Here is an 11958-nt window from a genome sequence, read left to right as displayed (position 1 = left end):
CGGTCAGGAGATAAAGACCGAGATGGTGAGAGACGTTGCCGATAGACAATGGCGTTCGGGCACCTGCTAACATGGAGGGTCTGCTAGCGGATGGACAACGGCTACAGGACTAGAGATAAGGCACAAATGTTTTTTTTTAATATTGAAGGGGTTGGATAGGAAACAAGGATGCCAATTGGTTAGGATGGCTAGCACAGAGGACTCCTTTTCTCAAGTGAATGTCTATGCTTGATTCCAACACATCTGTGGAGATTCGCGCTAATTCAAATAGGAAAGTGGAGCATGTAAGGTGAAATTTAGTGTAAAAACCTTAAAATTAGTCAGCTTATCTTTAAAATTTTCCATTATTAGATTTTGTACTATTGGCATTGATTCAGGCTTCCACATGTCCAAACATGTGTGTCCAACATTCTTTTTAGTCCCCTGTCCTACCTGCAAATCCATATAGCCTGTGGGATATCGATCAAATGAAACTAAAACTCTGCATAGTGGCTACATACAAGGATGTTCCTCAAGTCTCTAGGATGGGTCCTCAGTGAACCTCTTACTTATATAGTAGAGAGAGAGAGAGAGAGAGAGAGAGAGAGAGAGAGAGAGAGAGAGAGAGAGAGAGAGAGAGAGAGAGAGAGCTTGCTCCTAATTGCCGACGTCGAACGTTGCCACTTGAGCGGATGGGCACCCCCCTTGTAGCAGCCAAGAGGAGGGTATCATCAGTGGGTTTCCACTAGAGGACAAGAGGAGATTCCCTTATCTATCTTATATCAGCCGAGCACGGTTTACATGAAAATTTGAATCCTCTTTTCAATGAGTAGTCATTGCTTCCTCTTGCCTCAATGTTGTTGTCCGTTCGAATTGCATGTTGCATCTTGAAGCTTCATAACTTCACATGAAGGCATCGAGTCCACTCCATAGAGAGAGAGAGAGAGAGAGAGAGAGAGAGAGAGAGAGAGAGAGAGAGAGAGAGAGAGAGAGAGAGAGAGAGAGAGAGAGTTCTATTATCGTCCTCGAAGGTCAAATATGACCTATGGGACCAAATGAACATGTCACGTGGCGTGAGTGGAGGTCATAAGTGACTCTTGATGCTAAAAAATGGCTGAATGAGCGTCGCAATAGAGAGTCCACATCGTGGTTGGGAGAGGAAGGTATGTAGCAATTAGAACGGGCAACAACATTGAGGCAAGAGGAAGCAATGACTACTCGTTGAAAAGAGGACTCAAATTTTCATGTAAACCATGCTCCACTGATATAAGATAGATAAAGAGAGAAGAGTTTTAACGTGATAGCCGCTAGGAAGAGAGTTAGGTGATGTCTCTATCTCATAACTATAGCTTGTCATAGGTCCCTTGGTCGGGCAAGGAGACTCTGTCTCTCTCTCTCTCTCTCTCTCTCTCTCTCTCTCTCTCTCTCTCTCTCTCAAGCTGCGTTCCAATGTTATTGTTACTGACGTTGTGAAGGAGGCCTAGCTTATCAATATTGCCGCGACCACAATCCTATAGTAGAAAAGTTGGCTCAGGGTGGAGACGATGCCATATATTGGCCGTTCTTCTGCAACCTCCCCCTCTCTCTCTCTCCTGCATGTGTCTTCACGATATATTCATCTCTGAGGCCAATCATTCTTCTTCGAGCATTATCACCGACACCAGCTTGGCCTCTACGGATATGGCATCAACGATGCTCACAGTTGGCATCAACATTGGCACCTTCTTCTTCACAATGTGGTGTCACCCCGCACAAAGACACACACACACACACACACACACACACACACACACACACACACACACACACACATGGATCCTTTGGGTTTTGTTGGTTCCACGAACCCCATCGAGCACCCTTCATACTACAAAATGGGCTCAATAGTATATGAGTCGTGGTCTCTTTCCATGAAAAAATGAAGTTTTGGGTGAGCTAGAGGATTCAAGCATGTTATGTGGATCATGATACGAAGTTGGTGCCATTCTGCATGGCCTTGGTGCCGACCTATAGGAGGTGAAAATCTGAAGAGCGTTTGGGTGGTAGGCAAAGAGGCACCGCCTCTTGGTAGTTGAGAGAGTGTGAGAGAGAGAGAGAGAGAGAGAGAGAGAGAGAGAGAGAGAGAGAGAGAGAGAGAGAGAGAGAGAGAGAGAGAGAGAGAGAGAGAGAGAGAGAGAGAGAGAGAGTAGACTCCTTGCCACCATCGCCAGGAAATCCAAGAGGAGGGGAGTAGCCTACAGCCACCTCTCAATTGTAGGACTATTCATTGATGGATCAGTCATTAGGAGGCCTAAGAGGAGGGGATGAGCCTACAACTACGGAGAAGAGGGGGCTTGTCCACAGCTGCTAGCAGGAGGAGACTAACTGGTCTCATAACGGGGATATTTGATGGGCACTTAGAGACATGTTTTGTGCCAGTGATTGATTCTTTCCACATTCAAATGAAATCTTGCATTTGAAGGCATGTGGCATTACACAAGATTATATGGACAAAGAATTCACTATAATATTATTAGTCAGGGGTTGTTGAAAGAAAATGTCCTACTCGGCTCTGCCTTGGTTGACATGTTTGCCAAATGTGGTGCACTTTGTAAAGCATGTTAGTTAGTATGTAAGTCAAGTGTGGTGCAGTCCGCTACGAGCTTCCTATCCACAATGTTTCCTCACAGAGTGCAATGTCCAACAGGGTTAAGGTTAGGAAGCTCGGGGATATTTTGAGTAGATGTAGAGAGAGGGCATCTCTCCTAACACAATCATGTACACTTGCACCTTGAAATCATGTGGCATTACACAAGATGTTGATATGGGCAAAAGAATTCGCAAAGATGCAATCACATACTCTTGCCCCTTGATCGACATGTATGCTAGATGCGGTGCACTTCATAAAGCACAAAAGGTGCTTGAGGAGCATCCTCTTCAGGATGTCGTCTCTTGGAATGCATTGATTGTGAGATATGCCCAACTTGGGCAAGGACAAGTAGCTCTGGGCATGCAAAGTGAGGGTGTCTCTCTAGATGCAATCATATACGCTTGCATCTTGAAGGCAAGGGTCAACTGAGGTCAAGGAGCGGGTGGGTTGTTTTTAGCAGATGGAGAGAGAGTTCAACTCTCCAAATGCAATCACGTACACTTGCACCTTGAAGGCATGTGGCATTACACAAGATGCTGATATGGGCAAAAGAATTCATGGTTAGCATCCTCTTCAGGATGTCGTCTCTTGGAATGCATTGATTGTGAGATATGCCCAACTTGGGCAAGGACAAGTAGCTCTGGGCATGCAAAGTGAGGGTGTCTCTCTAGATGCAATCATATACGCTTGCATCTTGAAGGCAAGGGTCAACTGAGGTCAAGGAGCGGGTGGGTTGTTTTTAGCAGATGGAGAGAGAGTTCAACTCTCCAAATGCAATCACGTACACTTGCACCTTGAAGGCATGTGGCATTACACAAGATGCTGATATGGGCAAAAGAATTCATGGTTAGTCAGGGGTTGTTGAAAGGAAACGTCATGCTTGGTATTGCCTTGGTCGACATGTATGCAAAATGTGGTGCGTTTCATAAAGCATGTTAGTTAGTATTTATGTCAACTGCGATACGGTCCTCCAACAATCCACAATGTTTCCTCATGGAGTGCATTGATTGCAAGATATGTCTAACAGGGCTAGGGTCATGAAGCTCTAGGCTATTTTCAATGGGTGTAGAGAGAGGGCAACTCTCCAAATGCAATCACGTACACTTGCACCTTGAAGGCCTGTGACATTACACAAGATGCTGATATGGTCAAAAGAATTCCTGATAATATTGTTAGCCATGGGTTGTTGAAAGAAAACATCGTGTTTGGCACTGCCTTGGTCGACATGTACGTCAAATGTGGTGCACTTCATAAAGCACAATAGTCAATATGTATTTCAAGTGCACTAGAGTCCTCGACAAGCTTCTTATCTGCAATGTTGCCTCATGGAGTGCATTGATTGCAAGATATGTCCAACAACGTCAAGGTCAGGAACCTCTGGGCTATTTTGAGCGGATGCAAAGAGAGGGCATCTCTCCAATAGCAATCACGTACACTTGCACCTTGAAGGCATGTGGCATTACACAAGATGTTGATATTGGCAAAAGAATTCACAATGATATTGTTATTTAGGGGTTGCCGAAAGAAAACGTTGTGCTTGGCACTGCCTTGGTTGACATGTATGCCAAATGTGGTAATGATTACATAAGAGTTATGTTAACATGGGCTATATTAATATGAATAAATAGATTCACGAGATCATTATGGGGGTTCTATGTGTGCATTTGAGTAAGCTTGAGAAAAGAAGAGAATTGGCCATTCGAAACCATTGGTAAGAGCGAGCAAGACCCGCCGTATGCCTGAGCTCGTGTTCCCTAAAATTTAGCTCAAATTTTCAAAATGTCCTTTGGAAAGCTCATGAAAAAGGAATCGTATAAGGTTGTCTTAATGAGTTTTCCCAAACATTGGAGAGAGGCAAACTGTGACGTCTTCGTGGTCCAACTTCCAACGTTTGCGCTTTTGCGAGGTATGGATGTTTGCTTCGTAAGGTATTGATGCTCTGCTTTGTGAGGTATTGGTATTGATACTCTGGTTCCTGGGCCCTCGCTGGAACGGAGTGGGCAGCAATCCTTAGAGATGAGCTGGACGTGCCATGGAAAGGACAATGCGGACATGGTGGAGAATCTGCAGAGTGCGTGATTTTGCCTTGCTCTTCCTTCTGTTTTCTTGCAGCCTTGCATGTTCTCTTGCAGCTGCTGCTTCCATGGGAATTTCAGCTTCCTCACCGTCCAACTCTGCCATGGTTGCCACCCTCAAAAGTTCGCTCTCTTGGCCTTTTACTGTGTGCTTTAGTGTCCGATGTGGAGCTTGTTTTTAAGATTGTCGATGTGACCATAGTTGCATGCCAAATGGGGTGTGGATGTGTGCCAAAAGGTACTGGCTATATGTTCATGAGTAAAGGTCTTTTTTGTGTGTAAGGAGCCTTGTGGAAGTTGGAAGATCCACTTTCTTTTGTCCAGAATGTTATTTCCATGTTTATTGCATCAAGAGAACTCTTATGCAATTATAACCGCACTCTCATGGACCATGCATAATCGTTTTGTGTGTTCTTGTTGTGGTTGAAGCCACATGCTGGATCTTTGGACGAGTTATGTGATTGCAACATCCTCAAGGTACAGGTGGAGTGGTAATTATTGAGCCTAGCAAATCTTGCTTGATCAATAGGAATTGTGGTTTGGGAAGGAGGCAAAAAACAGTAAGTTTTAGTGGGGTTTATCCTAGAGGAGAACAACTCAATGTCACAAGACCTCGAAGGGATTAGGGAGCAACTGATGATCTTCTAAGATGCTTGAGGAAAGAGACCCTACGAATTGGTACATGGTATTGTAGGCAGAGACCCGAAGAATTACTACGAAGAATTACTATATGTGAGTGCGGATACAACAATAAGAGATGCGAGCAATATACATAGTGTGATCATGCTTATCTTTGAAAGGATCCATTTTATGCTATGAAGAACACCAGATGCTTAGAGACAAAGGAGTCGGAGATAGATAGAGAGAAAGAAAAAAAGAATTTATTAACGTCCTGGAAAGGCTGAACTCGAACCATGAGACAAATTAATGTACATATGTGATATATTCTTTGTCATCCCAAAAAAAGGAAGAGCTGAACTAAAAATAGACTCTACCTAAACCTAACTGATAAACTGGTGATATGGGGTGTACAATGAGTGGTGACCATGATGGTGGATTGGAGGATGGAGCTCATTTAGACAATCATAGTTGTATTGGTAGCACTTTCGGCAAGGAATCATAAGGAAACACAAAGATAACTGCAAAGTACATGCTTGGCACACTTTTAGTACTTCAAAACAACTTGAAAAAGAGAAAGAGAGAGACGACATGGCGCGACGGAGTTCCGAGTCAAAACGCGTTGGCCCAAAGATTGGTGCCCCTTCCAGTTTTTCTTTGTTATTATTGTTGCAATGTACAACTCCCAAGGGTCAGACTCTCTCCGAGACTTTGCGTCTAGATGCCCTCTAGAGAGTGGTCTGTGGGCACTTATAAAGAGTCCAAGGGATGCTATGAGCAGAGCCCCAAAAGCATCATATTCAAAAGCACTTGACCCTAAAAGCATCTGGCCTGAAAATCTCATGTAAAAGTTGTCAGAACTCAGCCAGCCAGCGAAAAACGCGAAATTTTGTACTGCTGCCACATGGCACCTGTCAACGCAAAACCAGAAAAATCCGTACAGACTTGCCACGTGTCATTTGCAACGCGATTTGCGAAAATGCTATACTACTTTGCCACATCATTATTAGTTATGCAAGGCTTTTGTGTGTGTCCTCTTTTATGAATTTAGGCCCCTCGACGGGCTGTCGTAAGTTGGTACTCTTTACTCTAGGTTTTAGGCCCCTCGGTGGTTCCTACAAAACTAAGTCAAGTTAGTCCAAGACGCGGTCATACATTTATCCTAGCATCATGCAGATGCCTTCAGATGCAAATACCACAGAGAGGATTTCGGTTTTGACCAAGAGATTGGCATGGACCACCTTCCTAGGGAGTGTGAATCTGGGGTGGGCCAAACAAACGTAGTGGATTGATGCATCTATGACCTCGACACAACCCGTCACATGTATAGCCATTGCGAGGAACTTGATGTTTTTTCCTTGGCTATCTTGGCCGATAGTCGACTTGCGAGGATTTGGCTGAGAAGGCGTCTAATAAAGGAAACAACACCGACGTGTCTTTGAGGACGACTCATTCTTCTTCTTTTTCTTGTAGTCCTAGTTTCAGTGAGGAAGAAAGGCACAAGTCTAGTAAAAGAAAGCACAAGAAAAGCATGTTAAGAAAGCATTATAAGCGATTATGTAGTTCAAATACATTAACTTCTCCGTCTTCTGATGATTTTGATGATGGATTATATACTTTCTGTAAGGTGCAGCGGAATGAATGTTTGAACTTTGCTCAAGATGAGTGCTCCGAACTGTGCTCAAGGTTCCTTTTGTTCTTATGGAAGGGAGAGCCTTCCGTTCTTAATGAGAGAGTGCTATGATCACAAACAAAGTGAATGGACACTGTGCGTGCAAGTGTATGAGACTGAGAGATAGAGAGAGAATACGACACCAGAGACGTTGTAAAATCCTCCTCCAAAGGCCTCACTCTCTATGGCGAGAGCGGTCTACTTATGATTGCACAAATCTCTGCAATGCTTGGACTTGCCGACGATGTCGACGACGACGAGACGGCTGAAATCTGAAAACTCTAATGGCTGAAATTTGCAAATCTTTATCTGCTGAATTCTGACTCTATGTCAGAGACGATGTTGATGGCGATGATGCGACGACAACGCGTTAAAAACGCAGATGCTAAAATCTGCGTTTTCCTGGCTGAATCTGTAAACCTTGCGGAAACTGATCGTGCGGCGAGGAATTGCTGCGGGAAGGTGAGATCTGCGAGGTTCGGGACTTGATCTGTGGTGTCTAAAGGCTGAAAACTGAAAACGCTAGGGGTTCTTGGGGTTCCGTCGCGATGATCTGCAAAAACGCTCAGGTTGTGATGCAAACCAAAAACGCTAGGGCTGAAAATCTGCAAATTTGTCGCCGGTTGTTCTGCAAATGCAAAACGCTAGGCTGATCTGCTGTGTCTTGATGGCGCCGGGACTCAACTGCTGTGCACCAAAACGCCAAGGCTGATCTGATCCAAAAACGCTAGCTTTATGCTAGAAGCAAAAACGCTAGGGCTTGGGGTTCTGCTGAGAAGTTGCCTGTTGAGCGAGTGCTCCTGCTGCCTCTTCTGCCAATTAGTGCTAGCCTACGTTTGCTTATATACAAACTTACTCAATCTGCCCTACCTACTTTCCAACAAAAGTCACTTAAAAATAATAAGTGAAAAATGTCAAAAATATGTAAAATAGGCTAACTGCACTGGAAAATTCCCCTGAAGGATTCTGATGGGAATGCTTATGATCATGCTGTGTGCAACCAAAGAATATGCATCTACAATAAGTGACTGGACATGCACGGTCTGCGAACAGACTCACAAAAGTGCCAGATCACTTCCTATTCTAGACTGACTAGATTGAATTGAACCCTTGTCGTGCTGTAGCTTGTCCACGGACACATAGGGTTGGATGTGTCACGTGACACTTTCGGTCCCAACTTTTGGTAAAAAGAAGAACCACGAAGTATGACAATTTGGAACCTAGAAAGGGAAAGAAGGAATTCAAGGATGGTGGACAAAGCGTCAAGTTTGACACTTTTTCAGGTCGTAGAGACACCAACAAAGTAGTATCAAGTGTCCTTTGGGGGAAAATTTTAGAGGCTACTAAGGTTTGCAAAGTGGTTTCATTTTTGAAAGGCAACATGCAAACGTGGTGGTCAATACTCTTGCTGCTGCACGACAAGGCTCCAATGAAGTTCAAATGTTCTTTTGCATCCATTTGGTTGACATTGCAATATGAAGGTGATTTATTGATGGCATGGAATCACCTTCGCATATAGGAAGTAGACACCTTGTTTACTTTCAATTAGAGATCTTGGGACACTATAGCTTCTTTTTGGAAGGTTTCTTTAAAGGAATAGATGGAGAGATATTTTTGCAGTCTATCCAAGGAAATACAACATTACTGTTTGAATCAGACAACGGCTAGCATTCAACAACTTATGGATCATGCTATGGAAATTTACCCCATGTTCTCTAGTTCCTTGACTTATTCTACAGATGAGCCATTGTTCAAACCTTCATATAAAGACTATCCAAGGAGAAGAAGGGTAAAAAGCTTGCCCACAAAAAGAAATCCACAACCCCTCAGTTGTCTGCCAAACAGGGGGCGGAATACTACAAGCAGGGAAAGTGATACGGGTGTTGTCACCTGACACATCCAACCCTATGTGTTCGTGGACAAGCTACAACGTAACAGGGTTCAGTCAATCCAGTCAGTCTAGATTAGAAGTGATATGGCACTTTTGTGAGTCTATTCGTAGATCGTGCATGCCCAGTGTAACAGACTTGGACACTCCAAGTCAAGAATCAACCGCGACAGCACCAAATAACCACTTCAAAACAATTCACAGATCACAATAGATTTGCACTGGCCTGGCGGAGTTCCGTGCCTAGAGATATTGGCCCCAAAGACTGGCGCCCCTTTCGGTATTTCTTTTTGTATTAATCAATCATCAAAGTACAAGAGAGTGGTTAGGGTTTCACTCTCAGACTCTGCGTCCAGATGCTCTCAGAAGTGAGGCCCTCACCACTAATTTAAAGGTTACAAGGGATGCCCAAAAGCAGAGCCCCAAAAGCTTTTAAAATCAAAAGCATCAGTTCTCTCTCTCTCTTAGAGACTCTTTTCTTTTTTTTTATAAAAAAAAAGCAAAAGCAAAATTCGCATCGCTCATCATTTTCCAAATTTTTTTTTTTTTTAATAATAATAATCCGCCTCCGCGATTTCCGGAATTTAGGGTTTTTGGCAAAAATTAGGGTTTGCAGGAATTTTAGGGTTTCTGCAGAAATTATGGTTTCTGCTGTCCGCCACGTCATCACTTTGTGACATACCCCCCTCTTGAAAGCATTGTAATCGACCGCGATTACGCGTGCAAAACCGACAAAAGCCATAAACCGTCTTAGCAGACACTGACTGTTAGTACCTACGTACTAGGAACGCACATCTAGCACATGTACAGAATCGACAGTCACATCACACGACATCACAGGACATCACATGACATTCAACATTCATTCGGATCTTAGACCATGATTTATCGGCAATGTAGCTAGCAATCACATCTAGGTCCAATCGGGACCTCATCGATGTCCGATTGACTAACCCCTATTGCAACCATGTCTATTCGAGATCAATCAGACCAAAATGCTGCAGTCATTTCGGCTATCAGTTCCTGCACTCACAAGAAGTCAAGAACAAATCAGTATCATAATCAGGAATTCCATTTCATAAAGTCATCCAGCAGAATACTGTCAGCTCTCAGTATCCCTGAAGCTCAAAGAGACATCAGTGACTTTAGTATCAAAATCGAGGCATCTGTTGACAAAGGAGCGGAGTAGCTCCCCTCTTGTGCATCCCACTGCACCAGATCTTCGGCCAAGCTGAGTTTTTGGGTTCCGTTTGGAGTAGACTATGCTAAACCAAAACATCGAGGTAAAGTTTCACAATCCGAGGAGTATCTGCTAGGTCCTCCTCCTCCATCCACTTCGCATCAAATGCAGGAAAGTTCTTGAACTTAACCAAGAACCGCCTTCGGACTTTACCTTTCTTCGTATCATTATGTGCCAAAATCTGTTCAGGAACAAGGATCTCCTCGTTTTCTTCCACTTTGGGTTGCTCATTAGGCTCCCCATCATAAGGCACATCACCCTTAACAGGGTTCAAGAGACTCACATGCAATGCATTGTGAATCCTCCAAGTATCTGGCAGTTTCAATCGGAAGGAGACATCATTTATCTTGTCAGTAATCTGGAAAGGTCCGTAGTATCACATACTAAGCTTTGGAAAAAGCCTCTCCTTTCCCTGTTTCTTTCTTAGGCGCGCCTTCTCAAAAGTAAGAGCACCCAATCATCCTCCTTCAGTTTCCAGTCGCGACGATGGCGATCCGCTGCCTTTTTCTGTCGTTCTTGAGACTCCTGCAAAGTCTCGCGAACCTTGGCAAAAGCCGTATCCAAATCTCGCGAATATTCATCCGCTTCAAATTTCTAATCTTTCGTGCTCAGGAAGGATGGAACCTTCGCAGCAGTTTCAACAATCTCACATGGCGTCTTCCCCGTCGAAGAGTGTATCGTGTTATTGTAGGCAAATTCCACCAAAGGTAAGTTCTTTTCCCATTGAGTCTTCTGATCCGAGATACAAGACTTCAATAAATCTAAAATCACTGAATTGGCAATCTCAAATTGCCCGTCAGTCTGCAAGTGGAACGATGACGAGAACTGCAACTGCGTGCCAATGTTCTCCCAAATTGCTTTCCAAAACAAACTCATAAATCTGGGGTCTCTGTCGAAGACAATCGTCTCAGACGTGCCATGTAATCGGAAAATCATCGTGATCATTCTGTGTTCTCGGGAGATCAAAAATGAAATCCATTGCAATACTTTGCCAGGGGTGGGTGGGTATGGGTAAAGGCTGTAACAATCCCTATGCCTTATGCCTGTCAAACTTGACCTTCTGGCATACTGAGCAACTGCGCACAAACTCTTCGATATCCTTCTTTAGTCTCTGCCAAAAGAAATCTCTCTCTACCCCTTTCATGGTGGTAGCAATGCCGTGGTGACCCTTAAAAGGTGGACAGTGGCAATCAGTCATAACCTTTTCCCTCAACGGCTGTGTAACGCACAACATAGTCTTTTTCATCAAGTAGCCTTCCCGAAGGGAGTATCCCGCTACTGTCTCCCCATCCCGTATCCGTGTGAAAATATTTGCAAAATCTGTATCTATGGCATACTGATTGACCATATCCTCGAAGCTCCTATGATGTATCGCGGAAATAGCCAGAACCAACGGTTTCCGAGACAAAGCATCTGCCACCACATTCTTCTGTCCCTGCACATGGACAATCTGGAAGTGGAACTATGACAAGATGTTCACCCACCGCATCTGTTTTTCCGAAAGCTGCTTCTGTGACAAGAAGTAGCGCAAACTCTGATGGTCTGTAAAGACAGTAAAATCCGCTCCGAGTAGGTAATGCCGCCATTGAGTAAGAGCATGGATAACCGCCAAAAGCTCTTTCTCATAGATCTGTGCTGTCATCTCCGGCCTAGAGAACAAACGGCTCTCGTAAGCTATGACATGGCCTTCTTGCATCAAGACCGCACCCAGACTACGACCACAAGCATCACAAAATACTTCAAATGACTTCTGCAAGTCCGGCAAAGTCAAAATAGGTCCCGTAGTCAATTTCTCTTTCAACGTCTGAAAGGCAGTCACCTCTGTGGGTCCCCACGAAAAAGGTACTCCTTTCTGTGTCA

The 11958-nt window shown here is 44.1% G+C and overlaps 1 protein-coding gene across 2 annotated transcripts in view; it reads left to right on the top strand.

Moving 5' to 3' along the window:
- The first annotated feature begins 4416 nt into the window (after positions 1-4416).
- LOC147457148 (protein-L-isoaspartate O-methyltransferase-like) overlaps positions 4417-11958 on the top strand; it is a 78432-nt gene continuing 70890 nt past the window's right edge. Inside the window, exons 1-2 of one of the 2 annotated variants that reach the window (XM_086512136.1) lie at positions 4417-4511; positions 4610-4803. In XM_086512136.1, the coding sequence (XP_086368262.1) occupies positions 4638-4803 (166 nt within the window). In that variant the 5' untranslated portion in view covers positions 4417-4511; positions 4610-4637. The remainder of the gene's footprint in view (positions 4512-4609; positions 4804-11958) is intronic. The other variant, XM_086512137.1, reaches the window with a different exon arrangement.

The sequence above is a fragment of the Adiantum capillus-veneris genome, chromosome 5 (genome assembly GCF_014529385.1).
Source record: "Adiantum capillus-veneris isolate H3 chromosome 5, ASM1452938v2, whole genome shotgun sequence".
NCBI classification, from domain to species: Eukaryota; Viridiplantae; Streptophyta; class Polypodiopsida; order Polypodiales; family Pteridaceae; genus Adiantum; species Adiantum capillus-veneris.
This window is presented reverse-complemented; position numbering and strand designations above follow the sequence as displayed.